We start from the raw sequence: 17,677 nt of genomic DNA on the forward strand, positions 1-17,677 counted from the left end.
CATAATTATTATTTTATAATAAAAATAAAATGTTCCAACATTTTTGCAGATGTTGAATCCTAAGCATGGATTTCACATGCTGTTTTATATGTAAGGATATTTAAAAATGGTTGGAACTACACCATTTTCAAATGTGCATGAATAAGTGGTATGTTTTAAATGAAATGAAGTATAGTGTTTGCTGCATTGGATTGAACGAGAACATTCTTCTACTGATTTAATTGAAAATCTTGGTTTAAGTTTTTATTCAATGCATAAATGTTATTTGGCATCAAATAGTGTTAGTTGTGAGCAAAAGTTCAGGGTTAGACAATATTCTTCTAAACATAGTTGAAAGAGATTGCATTCATATTTTCACAGGTGCATTAGGCCTTCCGATGAGGGGAATGGGCAACAACAATCCTCAGTTAAATCGCAGCTTATCACAAGGTACTCAGTTACCTAATCACGTAACGCCAACGACAGGAGTGCCCACAATGTCACTTCATACTCCATCTTCACCAAGCAGGTAATGCATATTAGAGTATTTATTACCTTTCACTGCATCAGTGCTCAAAATTATTTCTTTATACTGATATCATGGGACTTTGCATAAAAAAGTAATTTTGTAAATGAAAAGCATTATTTGAATATCATGTATGACCAGCCAGATAAGCTAAGCCATATTCTGTTTTGTGGCTCTTATCCATGATACAGTTAATTATTTGCATGGAATTTCCTCTTTTTTTGGCTTAGAAGCACAGGTTTGAACAGTATTCACCTGGATAAAAAAACAGGTTTTCTGATATCTCTTAAAACAATGTCTGAATTTCACTTTTTAGTTGATACTTGTGCCTGAACACATTTTTGACTGATTTGTAAGGACTCTGCAGCAAGGCTGATGAGGCACATATGCACAATTTCTTTTTTTTTAATGTTAGTTTAGAATGAATGCAAATGAAGCAAATAATTATACTTATAGCCAGAAGCAGTATTTATTCTCATGCTTTGCTGTTAATATTACCAAATATTGAAGTTTTAATTTAAGAATGAAAGATGAAACGTGAGGTTAAATTTTAGAGTGTATTCACTGGACTCTGATTTTTACTGGTTTGTTTAACAATAGGATTGGCAAAATATTTGGGTGAACCTAGACATTGGCAAAGTTTGAACATAAATGAGCATGATTTCAGTTGCACTATATGAAAATCAATGAATTGCTGATATTGGCTATCTGAAATATAACCAAATGATTCTGGAAACACTCAAGTCAGGCAATATATAGGAAAGGAGGCAGAAACAAAGAACAGCAGATACTGGTTTATATGAAAGATAGACACAAAGAGCTGGAGTATCTCAGCAGGTCAGGCAGCATTTCTGAAGGAAAAGCATGGGTGACTTTTCAGGTGGAACCCTTCTTCAGACTGGTCGCAGCCAGAAATGTCACCCATCCTTCTTCTCCAGAGATGTTCCCTGCCCCCCTGACTTACTTCAGCACTTTGTGTCCATCTTAGAAAGAGTTAATGTTTGAGGTTGAATGCCCTTTGATCTTCACCCTGAAGCATCAATTTGTTTCTCACTATCCATTAATGCTACCTGACTGCTGAGTGCTTACAGCATTTTAAGTTTATTTTTATTTCATGATTTCATTTGCAACTTCCTCACGGAAAAATAAGTTTTAATTGTCTTTCTACAAGGAGCATATCTTTTTATTCATGCTTTCTAATTACTTTAATTTAGAGTCAAAAGGAAGCTATATATCTGTGCAAATATTTTTCTACAATTTTGGAATATATTCTCAAATGAATTAGATTAAATAAAAGTCTCCTGAGAGCTAAAGATAATTAATAAAATAGTCTTAATGTAAATCCAAAAACACTCCACACTGAGTTCCATCATGACAAGTGCTTGATAGATTGGCAGAGGAAATGATTCAAGGATTTTATAGCCTCTATCTACGACTTCTTATAATGGGAAAGGAGCATTTCGGATGCTATTGAGAACCTCTGGCCCCTGTGACAAAACCCTGGATGAAACAGATTACCCCTAAAATTCCACGCCTGCCCTGTCAAACACCCTGTGCATTATTGCATTCAAGTACATATCCGTATTGACTTCATTCGCCATTTCAAAACTGAGAGGTCGAGTAGAAGCATGCCCTCCTTGAGAATGAGGGATTATTGAAGAAGAAGAGATACTTTGTAAAATTGGGAATTTTGCTTCCTAATTCTTGGCCAAGGCAATTCTTAACACAGTAAGTGAAAAATAGGAACATATGTAACTACAGATGCTGCAATCTTAAGTAAAACACAAGCACTGGAGTAACTCAGCTGGTTAGTATGCGTCTCTAGAGGGAATGGACAGGTGACATTTTGGGTCGGACCCTTCTTCAGACTGAATGTAATAGGGGCAGAGAAAGCTGTAAAAAAGAGGTGGGACCAGGACAACACCAGGCATGTGGGGAATCAGATGGCTGGAGTAAGTAAGAAAATTTGAGATGTAAATTAAGCAAAAGGGTGTCAGAAGAATCATGCCATGGTGTTTTTATTGCCAGGGGGGGTGGGGGTGGGGGGTAGGGAGGGGATAGTGGTATAAAAGGGGTGGGCAGGAGAATAGGGTGATGGGGAGGGGGGGGGTGGGGCATAGGAATGGGGGGGGGGGGTGAGATTGGAAAATTCAATGTTCATACCATTGCGCTGTAGAGTTAGAGTTTCCTTTATTGTCATTCAAACAATAGTTTGAACAAAATTGCGTACCTTGCAGTCATGACAGAAAAAAAAGCAATAGCACGCATAATGAACACAGACATCTATCACAGTGAATCTCCAGGCACCTGCTCACTGTGATGGAAGGCAAAAAGTCTTAAAGTCTTATCTCTTCCTTGCTTGTTCTCCCGCTGCGTTGAGGCGATCCAGGCTTTCGATGTTTGGCCCTCCGCCGGGTGATGGTAAGTCCCGCGGATGAATCCAAGCTCCGCGAACGGGCCGATTCAAATTCTGCGACCCGGGGCGGACGAAGCTGCCACCCTTCAGTCCAGCGGACGAAGCTGTTGTTGCGGGAGCTCCTGAGAATCGGTCACCAACCTGGGACCTGCGAGCTCCCGATGTTACCGTCCACAGGGCCCGCGGCCGAAGCCTCTGAAGCTCCGAAGTCGGGTCGCAGCCACAGCGCCACCACAGCCTCTGAAGTCAGCCAGTTCCACGATGGTGAGTCCACAGGCTCTGCCACTGGAGCCTCAAGGTCGCTTCCAGTTGGAGGCCGCCAGCTCCACGATATTAGGCCTCAGCGCAGACGGAGACGGAGATACAACAAGGAAAAGGTCGCATCCCTGTTGAAGGAATAGGTTAAAAAAAGTTTACCCAAGTCTCCGCAACTAAAAATAAACTAAAACATACATCTATTAAGACAAAAGAAAAACAAAAAAAGGAAAAGACAAACGGCCTGCAGGCGAACCACAGTTGCTTGGCAGCGCCGCCACATACACGAAGCGGCCCAAGTGGAATAATATATATATATATACACACACACACACACACACACACACACACACACACACACACACACACACACACACACACACACACACACACACACACACACACACACACACCACACACACACCCACACACACACACACACACACACACACACACATCTATACCAATATATGGAATGAGTGGATGGAGAATCCTCATTCCCTACAGACACCTCACACGCACTTTGTCACCTCCATGACTTCCGTTTTCCTGGACTACACTTCTTCCCACCCTGCTTCCTGTAAGGACTCCATCCCCCACTCCCAATTCCTCCATCTATGCCGCATCTGCTACCAAGATGAGGTGTTCCAAACCAGGGCATCGGAGATGTCCTCATTCTTTAGGGAATGGGGGTTCCCCTCTTCTACTGTAGATGAGGCTCTCACCAGGGTCTCTTCTATACCCCGTGACTCTGCTCTTACTGCCCATCCCCCCTCACCACCTGTAACAAAGGCAGCTACCCCCTTGTCCTCACCTTCCACCCTACCAGCCGTCACATACAACAGATAATCCTCCGACATTTTCGGCACCTCCAACGGGATCCCACCACTGGCCACATCTTTCATCTCCTCCCTATTCGGCTTTCCGCAGAGACTGCTCCCTCCGTAACTCCCTGGTCAATTCGTCCCTTCCCACCCAAACCACCCCCTCTCCTGGCACTTTCCCTTGCAATCGCAGGAAATGCTACACATGTCACTTTACCTACCCGCTTGACTCCATCCAAGGACCCAAGCAGTCTTTCCAGGTGCGGCAGACGCTCACCTGCACCACCTACAACCTCATCTATTGCATCTGCTGCCCTAGGTGTCAGCTGCTCTACATCGGTGAGACCAAGCTTGGCGATTGCTTCGCCCAACACCTCCACTCGGTTCGCAATAACCAACCTGATCTCTCTGTGGCTCAGCACTTCAACTCCCCCTCCTATTCCGAATCCGACCTTTCTGACCTGGATCTCCTCCATGGCCAACGTGAGGCCCACCGTAATTTGGAGGAGCAGCATATTTTGCTTGGGTAGTTTACACCCCAGCGGTATGAATATTGACCTACTATTTCAGGTAGTCCCTGCTGTCTCCTTCTTTCCCCTCCCCTTCCCAGCTCTCCCACAGCACACTGTCTCCACCTCTTCCTTTCTTCTTCCCCACCCATCCCCCCCACCCCCACATCAGTCTGAAGAAGGGTCTCGACTCGAAACGTTGCCCATTTCCTTCGCTCCATAGATGCTGCCTCACCTGCTGAGTTTCTCCAGCATTTTTGTCTACCGTCAAGTGGAATATGAGCTGTTGTTCCTCCAGTTTGTCTATTGCCTCACTCTGGCAATGGAGAAAGCCCAGGATAGAAAGGTATGTGTAGCGAAGGGGAGATAAAATGGTTAGCAACCACGAGATCCAGCAGGCTTCAGCAGACTGAGCGCAAGTATTTGACAAAATGGCCGCCTAATCAATGCTTGGTCACGACAGTAAAATAAACCGTATCTGGACCATTGAAAGCTCTTTCGACTTGAAGAGTGAGAGGAGTCAAAAGAGAAGTTGTTTAGGTTGATATCCCTCCATTCCCTACATATCCATATGCTTATCCAAAAGTTTCATAAATGCCACTATCGTATCTGCCTTCAACACCACGTCTGGCAGCATGTTCCAGGCACTTTCCACTCTCTTGTGTCAAACAAATACTTGTCCCGCACATCTCCTCTGAATTTTACCCCTCTCACATTAAAGCTATGCCCTCTAGTATTTGATTTTCCATCCTGGGAAAAAGGTTCTGTGTCTACCCTATCCACATCTGTCATAATTTTACATACTTCTCATCAGGTCTGTCCTCAATCTCCGGCATTCCAGAGAAAATAATCCAAGCCTGCCCAACCTCCCTCATGTAGCTAATACCCCCTAATCCAGGCATCATTCTGATAAACCTCCTCTGCACCCTTTCCAAAGCCTCTGCATCCTTCCTGCAGTGGGGTGAACAGAACGCACACAATAGTCCAAATGTGACTTAACCAAGGTCCTATAAAAACTGCATCATGACACCATACCATATGACTTATTTATAATTAATGTAGATCTGAAAAGGTAAGTAGCACAAGAGATTCAGCAGCAATTACATGGCATTGTATTAACATAATGCATAAAGTTGGAAGAGTATCACCTTGCTTAATGTTAGTCATGGAGAGAAAGAAGCTTAGCTTTGCTTTACCTCTTTCATGTGACAATCCTAGATATAGTTTTTCAAATAAGATTTTATTTTTATCGTATGCTATACAGTTTTATAGTTTAAAATTTGTTGTCTTTTAACAGGAATATTTTGCCTATGAATCCCAGGAATATGATGAATCATTCCCAGGTTGGGCAAGGGATTGGAATTCCAGGGAGGACAAATAGCATGAGCAGCTCTGGTTTAGGCAGTCCAAACAGAAGCTCACCAAGCATAATATGTATGCCAAAGCAGCAGCCATCCCGGCAGCCTTTTACAGTGAGCAGGTAAGCTGAGCGTTTAATCTTTGTGTTTGATGGAGATGCCTGTAAAGGTCTAATGTCCTTTTATTATATTAACCTGAAATGCTGAAATGCTAATCAGGTTTATACTTTGATATCAACTGTAAATTCATTCAGGAAGAAGTCATAACTGTTCGAAGACCACTAATATCTGAGAAACAATATGTCATCTTGTTTTAAAATAATAATTTAAAACTACAGTAACTGAAGATTTTGAATCTACCCCATAGATCCAAAGTAAAGAAAAAAATCTCTTCAACTGGATTCTGGTATATAGCTTACCAATGCTGTCGACATTTTCAACCAAATTCTATGCCATACATTTAGGCCATTTGTAGTTTAAATCATGATATCTGTGGCCTTCACAGTGCCACATCATAGTTTTGAGGAAAATATACGCTTGAGTAAGAAATAGATTCTTCATTCTTTGGAAAGAATTTCTCTCTGATTACATTGTCTGAACCATTCATGATTTTAAATGCTTCATGTAAATATTCTTTTAGGCTTTTTGCTCCAACAAAAATAATCCCACATTCTCTACTCTGTCCAGCCAAATGCGTTCCTCTTCCCTAGTATTATTCTAACACCTGTATGTTTTTTTTGAAACTTTTAAGTTTATCCTAAACTTTTTTGTCCAAAATTGTCCATAAACTGTTCCAGTTTTAGTAATGATAGATGATTAAACAAAATACATTATTCCATATAACAAAAAAGGTAAATAAATGACTATCTCTCCAATTAAATTAGAACATGCTTCACATAACTGTCATGTTTCTGTTTTAGGATCTGGATATATTTGGGAAAAATGCAGCCTATTTAGCATTTGAAAACAAACTAAAAGCATGCTCTGATGAGTCACAGGGAGCAAAGAAACAGGCTCTTTGGTCTACCGAGTATGCACTGACCATCAACCAAAAATCCACCAGCACCATATTAAATCTTTTAAATTCTCCCCATTTTCTTATCAACGCTCCCTAGGTTCTACCACTCACCTACACATCAACAGACTCTGGATGCCTATTACATCCATTAAAAGCTATCCCTAGTGTGCAACCTAGCTGGTGAATATTGACATGCTACGTGTTAATGGTCCAAAGGTGGAACCAAGAAAATCATGGTGCTCAAGGATCTTGGATTAAAGGAACACAGAGTTCTGAGGGTTGTAGGACTGAAGGAGGTTATAGAAATAGTGATACTCAAAGAAGGACAGAATACAGAGAGAATTTTAATTGACATCCGTAGAGGTTATAAAGACAAAGCATTTTCAAAGGAATATTCAGAATTAAAATGGCTATATTTAAGAGGGAGTTAGATGTGGCCCTTGTGGCTAAGGGGATCAGGGGGTATGGGGAGAAGGCAGGTACGGGATACTGAGTTGGATGATCAGCCATGATCATATTGAATGGCGGTGCAGGCTCGAAGGGCTGAATGGCCTACTCCTGCACCTAATTTCTATGTTTCTATGTTTTTAAAAGGGAAGCAATTTCCATGGGATTACTCAAAATTATTGATATTTTATAGTGAGGTAGTTATTATTATTATTATTCTAATTAACCCAGATTATCTAAAATGTATATTTTAAGTTATTCAGTTATCCCAATGTTTTACTTCTCAATCAGTTAAGTTTATTTGAATGTTTTTAATTGTTTTTGTACTTAATGAAATTGCAATATTTCAGCTTTTTAGTACTTTAATTAACTGATTAGATTTGGAGTGTTTCTGTTTATGCGGAACTATACACATCGTTACCCATCAAAGATATCAACTGTTATATAGACGGAGTTTGCTCCTTCTCATCCTGCTCCTCATGATGGGATTTATCCTTGGGAGAATGTGAGTGCATCATGGAACTTGTGCCTACTCAGAATTCCATGATGGAATCAAGAGACTACAAGAGAAAACAGTTATTCCTATTCATTTGCCAAGAGCTCTCATTGGGAATCAATTATCTTCATGGCATTTCCAAAGGACCTCATGTAGATGCTATTAATGGCTTGAAATCTTGTCTACGGAGCATGCAGCAATCTCCTACAAGGCTGTACCTGACTAGTGGGGAGATTTTATGGAGCCAGACAGCATGATTGGCTGTATTAACTTGCAGCCTGCTTTGAGCATACTGTTCAAATGCTTAATACATTTGGACCTGATCTAGAGGAGTAACAATTGACGCAGCCATCCGATGATTCATCGAGTCAACATCTCATACCACTATAGAGTTTGTCACAGGATAATTGGATGAACCTAGTGCAAATTGTGAACATCAGTTTTTGGAAGCATGGCCATCTTATAAAGTCAACTTTGGTAATGAAGATATTAGCAGACTTGGGATACTGTTGTAACATTAAATAACACAGGAAAAGTAGGATGCACACTAAGAATGAAACTAATTTTGTGCAAATGGCAGCAATGGCACTTAACTCTTTGCTTAATTGTCATGACCAACAAGCTTGGATCTGCATGCTGACATTTCCACTGAGATTGTGATTTATGTCCTTACTATGCCAGTGTACATTGACACGAGTGAACTTTTCTTTGCTGGATTTTGACACGATTACAAAATAATTTCTATACAACTGGGTTCTCTATGCTCTTTTACAATTTTCAATTCATATAGTTTGCACATTTCTGCAGTACACGGATCTGATAAGGCACATTGGTTGATGAGAACGTCGGTTTTATCCCGTGACCTTCATAACTGGATGTTTGACTGGCAACTGATCTTTGAAAATAAATGATGTTACTATAGTTGTTGAAGTGATATTATTTCAATAGCATTGCTGTGAAAATGGTTTTGCATGATTTTGAAAAAAGCTGTAGAGATATTACCTTGTATTGCACTGTGATTGCCATCATTTATAATAAATTGGTGCTTTGAAAAAAAATTCAGTGCTTCACTGGTTGTTCTTAAGTACCATTTATTAATAAATGTTGAATATTTAACATAAAGTTAACGTACAAAATATGGAGCTCTTTAAGTCTGTTCATATGGGGGGGTTGTAAAAATGTTTTTAGCTTTTAAGTACCTTGATATATCTCATTTTTAGGAGGTTCATATACTAATTTTTGTAAACAACTTATAAAGAGCTACCTTTCATTGCCACAGTAGGCGGTGGAGGCCAATTCACTGGATAAATTTAAAAGAGAGTTAGATAGAGCTCTAGGGGCTAGCGAGTTGAGGGATATGGGGAGGAGGCAGGCATGGGTTACTGATTATCACAATCGCAGCCATGATCACAATGAATGGCGGTGAAGGCTCGCAGGGCTAAATGGCCTCCTTCTGCACCTATTTTCTATTGGCAAAATGTTGCTGACTATAGAGCCCTTTAATTTAAAAAAATATTTTCTTGTTTTACAGTATGTCTGGATTTGGGATGAACAGGAATCAAGCTTTTGGAATTAATAATTCACTTTCAAGTAACATTTTCAATGGCACAGGTAAATATGTTACTTGATTTACTTGTATCTTTTTTTCTTGTTACTCTTGTATCTCTTTTTCAGATTTACTTTAACTGACCAAATTTTGCCATTGGCATTGCTTCATGTACATACTTGCATGCACTGGATACCTAGGTTTAATTTTAATTCCATGGTTGAGGAATTATTATTATTTACTGTAGATATCGGCATTCCTCAATATTTCCAAGAATCCCAATATCTAAATCCTACCATTGTTCGTTTTTCATGGCAGATGAAAATTGACATAAGAATCGAGCTACAGCTGTTATTTCTTTGCTCACCGTAAGAACGTAAAACAGAACACAGCACAGGAACTGGCCCTTTGACTCACCATGTCTCCATAAACATGCCAATCTAAACTAATCCCATTTGCCTGTGCATAGTTCCTGCCCAGTCATGTGCCTGTCTAAAATGTCACTTTTTCACCTGCCTCTACCAACTCTCCTGTTTAAGGTGAGAGGGGCAAAATTTAATATGAACCTGAGGGGAAACATTTTCCCTCAGAGGCCGGTGGGTGTATGGAATGAGCTACCAGAGGAGGTAGTTGAGGCAGTTACTATAACAGCATTTAAAAGACACATGGATAGAAAAGGTTTAGGAGGATATAGGGCAAATGAGGCTAGCATATTTGGAGCTTTTTGCTCGGCATGGATGTATTGGGCTGAAGGCCTATTTCCGTGCTGTATGTTTCTGTGACTCTAACAGAAGATTCCATGATGCATGAAGCATAGATGGAGTTGATGGGTGAGAGGCTAGTTTGTGTGATGGACTGAATTGCATGCACAACTCAACATTTTCATGCATTCTTGGGCAGAATTGTCGGCATACCCAGCTGTGACGCATCCTGATAAAATGCTTTCAACGATGCTTCTCTGTAAGTTGGTAAGATTTGTTGAAGACATGCTGTACTACCTTGGTCTTCTGAGGAAGTAGAGTTGTTGGTTTGCATTCTTGGCCACAGCTTCAATGTGGTTGGTCCAGGACAAATTGTTGCTGATATTTACACCCAGGAGTATAAAGCTGTCGTCCGTCTTCACTTCCTGAAGAAACAACTAGCTCCTTCATCTTGCAGACATTGAGGGAGAGGTCCAAGGTGATGTATCAAGATAACCATCAGAGTTACGAGTTTATTTTAGAGACTTCAGCATTTGATCTAGACTGACACAAGTTCACTACTGAGGATGTGCCACGTGATCAGAGGAGCTGTCTGCCTAATCGCATGTTTAACCAAGTTTCCACTCGCCTCCTCAGATGCGGAACTTTGAGACCACTTGCACAAATGGGTTGTCAAGTAACTTGTTCCAAAAGGAAGAGGCTATGTGCATCCTGAGATTGTTAAGATCTAAATATAAAACTAAAAGGGCTATGTTAATGTAGAAAAACAGCCTTACCTTAGGTCTCATCCTATCCGGTATCCCCTTTGTCCTAATGATGCCTCCCCAGTATTTCTACAGCTTGGAATTAACTTCATTTTTCTTATTATTAGTTTTGGTGATGGACCTTCAACCTGAAATGTTAACCATGTTTCCCTTTCCACAGATGCTGCCTGACCTGCTAAGCCTTTCCCTGTTTTATGTTTTCATTCTCTATGTCAATTCTCACAATGGTAATGACAATTTTTTTTAAACCAATGTTTGCTGATCACAATCCACAATTCATTCATCAATGCATTTGATAACACTATTGTTGACAATGAAGGAACAAGTGACATCCAGTTTGCATTATATATGAATTTGTTCATTTTTCTTCTGGGAGATGAAAGGGATGAGAATCCACGATTATGCCCATTTCCTTGAAAACTACAAGGCATTGGCCTTGACAATTGTTCTATGAATTTTGACCACAAATGTCCACATTTTCAATGTTGCAGAATTAGCTGCTTAGTTCAATTCCATATTTAGTTTGGTTTAATATTTTTAAATATGATTCATGCAGTTGTAGCAAATGATTCTTCCTTGGATTTGTAGCAAGATGATCATCAATAGGAATGTTGATGGAAAAGGGGCTTCTAAGATCTTTTGGCTCAACTTGTTTTAATTTTCAACTTTGATTTTTTTTGTGTTGTAGATGGAAGCGAAAATGTTACAGGGTTAGACCTCTCAGAATTTCCAGTACTAGCAGATAGAACCAGAAGGGAAGGAAGTGGCAATCCAACTCCACTAATAAATCCGTTGGCTGGGAGGACTCCTTATGGTAAGAAGCCTTTTAAAATTCTGCTGTATTTGCCTTTGATCTTGCTTTAAAGAGGGAGTCTTGCACATCATTCACCTTTTAAACCAAACATCTGAAGTACTCGTGAATAATTTGACTGGAGTCACCAAAGAAAACGGTGTCAGAACTATACAGCAGGAAAACTGGCTCTTTGATCTAACAAGTCAGTGACAACCATCAAGCATCCATTTATTCTAATCCTGCACACATCCGATTTCCTTCCTTCCCTTCAACTCACCTACACACATCTTGCCACAATTTACATTAATCCATCAGCCCAAATGTCCTTGGATATGGATGGAAGCCAACACAATCACAGGAAGAACATGCAAACTCCATTCAGACAGCACTGGAGGTCAAGACTGAACTCAGTTCACAAGTGCTTTTCTAACTGCACCACCGTGAACTGATGTAATTTATGACATATTGGTCAGTTTTAGATAGATCAGAATTGGTGGTGATACAATTTTACCTTTGCTATAAGCTTGGAATGAACATTGGCATTTTACCTGGATTCTTACTCCTAAGAGGTGTCCAGCTGAAAATTCATCCGTTTGGATGTACTGTGTTGAGTTATTGTGATTCAGGATAGATAAAATTTACAAGTTTGATCCATGATCTTCCCAGAGATCCCAAGCTGTTTTATTGCTTACATCCTGATACACTGGCTGCCTAGATACTATCATTTCCCTTTTAAACATTGGCCCCTTAAATACCAAATTTGTTTTATGTCGTTAAAACTGACGCTTACACTTGGTGATCCTCCCTGAAAGCAGTGTATCACTTAATCCTTTCAATGGCTGACCTAACTAGTTTAAAACAAATTATTGCTTCCAACCAAAGCACATCATTTGGATTTAGATTTGGATAGTGAGAAGCAAAACAGTATTTCAATCTGCTTGAGTTACTTGAACTTTTTTTGAAATTGTGTAGACTGGGTGGTGGAAGTCCACTCCATCCCTCGAGATACTTCGTGAAGCCCAGGTCAAAAGCATGTAACTGACAGCAAGAGATCAGGGTAAAAAGCAAGCATTTCACCGTGTTGTCACTAGACCAAAGTGTATGAGGTGACATGCTGAGGAAAAGAACTGCAGAGTGCAAATTATTTACCAATTGTAGTGTCATATTGCCTTGCACAAATTTCCATACATTTCCATAAATCTTAATTAGGCTAGATACCTGTGGCTATGCACTATACTAATAAACAAATCTGCCACTACACATTTTCTTTTGTCATGCCCAGGGATATGCACACCACTGTTTGGAAAATGATGCACTGCCCCAGCCCCTTCCAAAATAAGGTAAATTACAGGTGCACTCTATGTCCTACTTTATTGTAGAGAATAAAGAACATATTCTGGTGCCCAATTAATTAATATGACATTCTTTGTAAGGAGGTAGCAAACTGTATCTTTTGCACAATAGTATTCTGTAGACAATGAACAACATTCAATGGATTTGATTACTATTTGAAGTTTGACCATACTTAGTCATCGAGAGTGATGGAATAATAAGTAAAAAGTAGACAAAAATGACGGAGAAACTCAGCGAGTGAGGCAACATCTGTGGAGCGAAGGAATAGGTGACGTTTCGGGTCGAAACCCTTCTTCAGACTGATGTGGGGGTGGGGCGGGAAGAAGAAAGGAAGAAGCGGGGACAATAGGCTGTGAGAGAGCTGGGAAGGGGAGGGGAAGGCGGGAGAAAGCAAGGGCTACCTGAAATTGGAGAAGTCAATGTTCATACCGCTGGGGAGTAAACTACTCCTCCTAATGTGCGGTGGGACTCACTCTGGCCACGGAGGAGAACCAGGACAGAAAGGTCGGATTTGGAATGGGAGGGGGAGTTGAAGTACTGAGCCACCGGGAGATCAGCTTGGTTAATGCGAACTGCAGAGGTGTTGGGGGAAGCGATCACCAAGCCTGCGCTTGGTCTCACCGATGTAGAGCAGTTGACACCTAGAGCAGCAGATGCAATAGATGAGGTTGGAGGAGGTGCAGGTGAACCTCTGCCTCGCTTGGAAAGACTGCTTGGGTCCTCGGATGGAGTCGAGGGGGGAGGTAAAGTGACAAGTGTAGCATTTCCTGTGGTTGCAAAGAAAAGTACCAGGGGAGGGGGTGGTTTGGGTGGGAAGGGATGAATTGACCAAGGAGTTATGGAGGGAGCGGTCTCTGCGGAAAGCCGAAAGGGGAGAAGATGGGAAGATGTGGTCAGTGGTGGGATCCTGTTGGAAGAGGCGAAAATGTCGGAGGATTATCTGTTGTATGTGACGGCTGGTAGGGTGGAGGGTGAGGACAAGGAGGACTATGTCCTTGTTACGAGTGGGGGGATGGGGAGTGAGAGCAGAGCTACGGGATACAGAGGAGACCCTGGTGAGAGCCTCATCTATAGTCGAAGAGGGGAACCCCCATTCCGTAAAGAATGTAGACATCTCCGATGCCCTGGTTTGGAACACCTCACCCTGGATGCAGTTGCGTATATGGAAGGAAACTGCTCTCTATCAATGCTGAAGTCTAGCACACAAATGATTAAAAATCAGGCCTGTAGCATTTGGAACAATCTTCAGCCAACAAACTCAGTGGATGATCCTTCTTGGCCTCCATCTAAGCAGCATCACAGAGGCCATTCATGACAACATTACACCCTCAAGAAACAGCAGAGTGCGATGGATACACGAAAAACCACAGGGCCTAACAGCCATCTCTTGTATCGCTGAAGAATATTGAGGCAGAACTCACCGCATCTCAAACTATGTTAATGCAATAGATTATCTTGTTTGAGACACAAGAGACTGAAGATGCAGGAATCTTGAGAAGAAAACAAACCACTGGAAGAACTCAGCCGGTCGGGCAATCTCTATGGAGGGAAGTTTTGGGACCCTTCTTCAGACTGATTGAGTAGAGGGGAGATTGCTGTCTTTAGTTGCTTAGTTTTCATATCTAGATATCTGTTTCTTGGCATGCCTGGACCACTGTTCTATGACTAATGAGCACAGTATCAGAGCCATCAACGTGGAGGAGGTGGAGCATAATAGAGTGAATGAAAGGGTTGTTTGGATTGTGGACTCTTTTCACTGTTTGCACATGGTTTGCACAATCCCATGTCGGAGAAATGTCCTTTGCATTTCTTTGCCAATTTAAATGGCATTGGGCCAAGGTATTGCTACGAATCAACAGGAATGTGTCAGGACAACAGCCTCCTTCTTGAATATCAAAAAAACTAAGGAGCTGATCGTGGACTTTAGGAGGGCACATCATCCGAGGACGTACACACCATTGAAGATAAATGGGGATACTGTGGATAGGGTGAGCTGTTTTAAATACCTTGGAGTCCACGTCTCTGAGGATATGACATGGACATCACACGCTGCAGCACTCGTGAGTAATGCAAGGCAGCGCCTTTACCACCCCAGGCAATTGAGAAAACTCAGAGTGTCTCTGAGGATTCTCCAGTGCTTCTACTCAGCGGCTGTGGAAAGCATCTTGTCTGGAAATATCACGATTTGGATTGGGAACTGCTCTGCCCAGGATAAGAAGGCTCTGCAGAGAGTACTGCGTTCGGCCGAACGCACTATGGGAACTACACTCGCCCCCCCTGCAGGAACTATACATCAGAAGGTGCAACCCCAGAGCCAACAAGATCATGGGAGACCCCTTCCACCCCAGCAACGGACTGTTCCAGCTGCTACGGTCAGGCAAACGCCTCCGTTACCATGCTGTGCGAACGGAGAGGATGAGAAGGAGTTTCTTCCCAGATGCCATTAGGACTGTAAACTCCTATCTCTCCAGGGACTAACTTTCCTGTACCATTTTACTGTTGTGTGGTGTCTTTTTTAAATTGCAGTTTTTTTCCTTTTTCTTCCCTCCCTGCCACAAATATGTAATATGTGAATATGTGATTCTGTTCCATTCTGTTTGTAGTTTGTTTGTTTTTTGCACAATTCGCGAGTATTGCCATTTTTCATTTCACTGCACATCTCGTATGTGTATGTGATGAATAAACTTGACGACTTGACTTTCCCATGTAACATTCCAATTACCTACTAAAGGAGGGGTTGAAGATGAACTATTTTCTGTGGGTATTTCGTGCTGGGGCAGAGCTTGTCTTGTACATTTTAGGGGTTGGGTGTCAGGTGTGTGGATGATTTGGAGGTTTCATTGGAGCTGGTTGAACATGATCAGAACCTCAGTCATGGGGATGTCTCGGAGAGGAGTTGGCATTTGTTCACCTATCCTTTCTGTGCATTTGGTAGATTTTGTTTATGCAGTATTTTAGATGCCTATTGTAGGTTACCCATGTCACGAAGGCATACAAGAGGTTTGGGATCACCACTGCTCAGTGGACCAAAAGCCTTTGAGGACGCAGGGTTTGAGGACCAAACTTTTTTCTTCGGGCGGTGTGTGACTGCTTGCACAATTGAGCTGATGATAGATTTTGTCAGGAGTCAATTTAAACACAATCTGAATTATTCCACATGACACCAAAAAGTGGTAGCGTGCACAGGACGTAACACATGCAATAGGGTCTGATAACAATCAGGGAAGAAGTCCTTGATTTAGGACTGCCTGTTAGCATAGCAAATTTATTCAAAGAGTATCTGCTTGTTCAACTTTACAATATCGGCATTATTGATAAAGTTTATCCTGTCTACAGATAGCAGGATTAATCAATTAACCTGGGTTATTTTTCCGCTTATCCTAACCTCAATCACTGGCAAAGTTATGGAAGGAATCAAAATAATGGTGCTAAATAGAGATCTTGCTACTCCACTCCAACATCCTGTGGGTCACTATTGACTACAAATCAGCTAGACGACAAAATTAATTTAATTAATGTCAAGATTTTCTGCAATGTGCATCTTTTGTCCATCAGAAGTCTCTAGTACTTGGAAAACGCAAGGAAGGATAATGATGAGACGTCCCATGTTAGTTTGTATTGGTGTCACTGCCTCAATGTTTAAACTCGATGCTGTTCACTGGATTGATATTTCACTCAAAACCCTAAACATCCAATTGAATCACCACCAATCTACTGTTGGTACAGTGTGCAGTCTCTGCTGGTCAAGATTAAAATAGCTTGCAAAGTTTCTTCAATAGATCCTCTCAAATGATTTACCTCTGCCATTCTGAAGATTAAGTGCACTAGGTGTGTAGGATCACCTCTCTCTCTCAAATCACCTCTCAGTCACAATCCATCATGACTTAGATGTACACCACTACTCAGTATAAAATCCCGGAACCCTCCTTATAAAATCGGGACAGCACCTTCAGCAACATGGAGTGCAAAAAGTTCAAGGTGACTCATTATCTGAGCAATTTGGAATTAACCCCTGTCTTGTTAGTCAGACCCACTTTTTGAGAATTAATAATAAGTAATAACATTTGTGGTATTTGCAAGTGAATTCCGGGGGCACTTACACAGAATAATGAAATGGCAATGGTAATTTTCCTTACAGATAATTTTGTTAGGTTCAATAATGTTCCAATCATTTTCTGTTTATCAATCAAATAATTATTTTCAAGTTATTCAAATAATTGAAACAGGTTAAAATGCTGATAGTTTGCAACTTTTCTAGCAGAGGTGCTGATAACAAGACTCCCTGTTTAGAGTGCTATTAAAAATGTGACAAGGTTGATTTTTAAATGACATTTTTTTTTTTTTAACTATTTGGGATTTTAAGAGTAAATTTGCCACATTGAAAATGTTCTTTAACCACATTTGCAAATTGCTTTTCTAAAGAGGGGGAAAAAGTTTTTTGAGGAGACTTTTGAGAAGTGTAATATGTGATCTTCCCTCAATCAATACTCTAATGATTTTTTTTTTAACTTTATTGATATCAAAATTCCCTGATAAACTGTTTCTGATCCATGCTTGGACAAACAGTAATCCATAAAAGACCATGTTTGTAACATAATCCTGCAGATTGCAAAAAAGTGATTCTTTAATCAAGGCAGCCTTCTTACAAATGACTTCCCTTTTAAATGGTGTGTAGATTATATTCCTGACCAT

At 40.9% G+C, this 17,677-nt stretch overlaps 1 protein-coding gene across 5 annotated transcripts in view; it reads left to right on the plus strand.

Annotated features, from left to right (window-relative positions):
• The window catches only part of cnot2 (CCR4-NOT transcription complex, subunit 2), a 127,043-nt gene that overhangs the window by 65,667 nt on the left and 43,699 nt on the right, over positions 1 to 17,677 (plus strand). For all 5 annotated transcript variants that reach the window (XR_008725056.1, XM_055650730.1, XM_055650731.1 and 2 more), the window contains 4 exons: positions 361 to 508; positions 5,807 to 5,989; positions 9,360 to 9,439; positions 11,528 to 11,653. Coding sequence is in view for 4 of the 5 variants with exons in the window: in XM_055650730.1 (XP_055506705.1) it covers positions 361 to 508; positions 5,807 to 5,989; positions 9,360 to 9,439; positions 11,528 to 11,653 (537 nt within the window). In the remaining variant the exon portion in view is untranslated. The remainder of the gene's footprint in view (positions 1 to 360; positions 509 to 5,806; positions 5,990 to 9,359; positions 9,440 to 11,527; positions 11,654 to 17,677) is intronic.

Source organism: Leucoraja erinacea, chromosome 19 (assembly GCF_028641065.1).
Source record: "Leucoraja erinacea ecotype New England chromosome 19, Leri_hhj_1, whole genome shotgun sequence".
NCBI lineage: Eukaryota > Metazoa > Chordata > Chondrichthyes > Rajiformes > Rajidae > Leucoraja > Leucoraja erinaceus.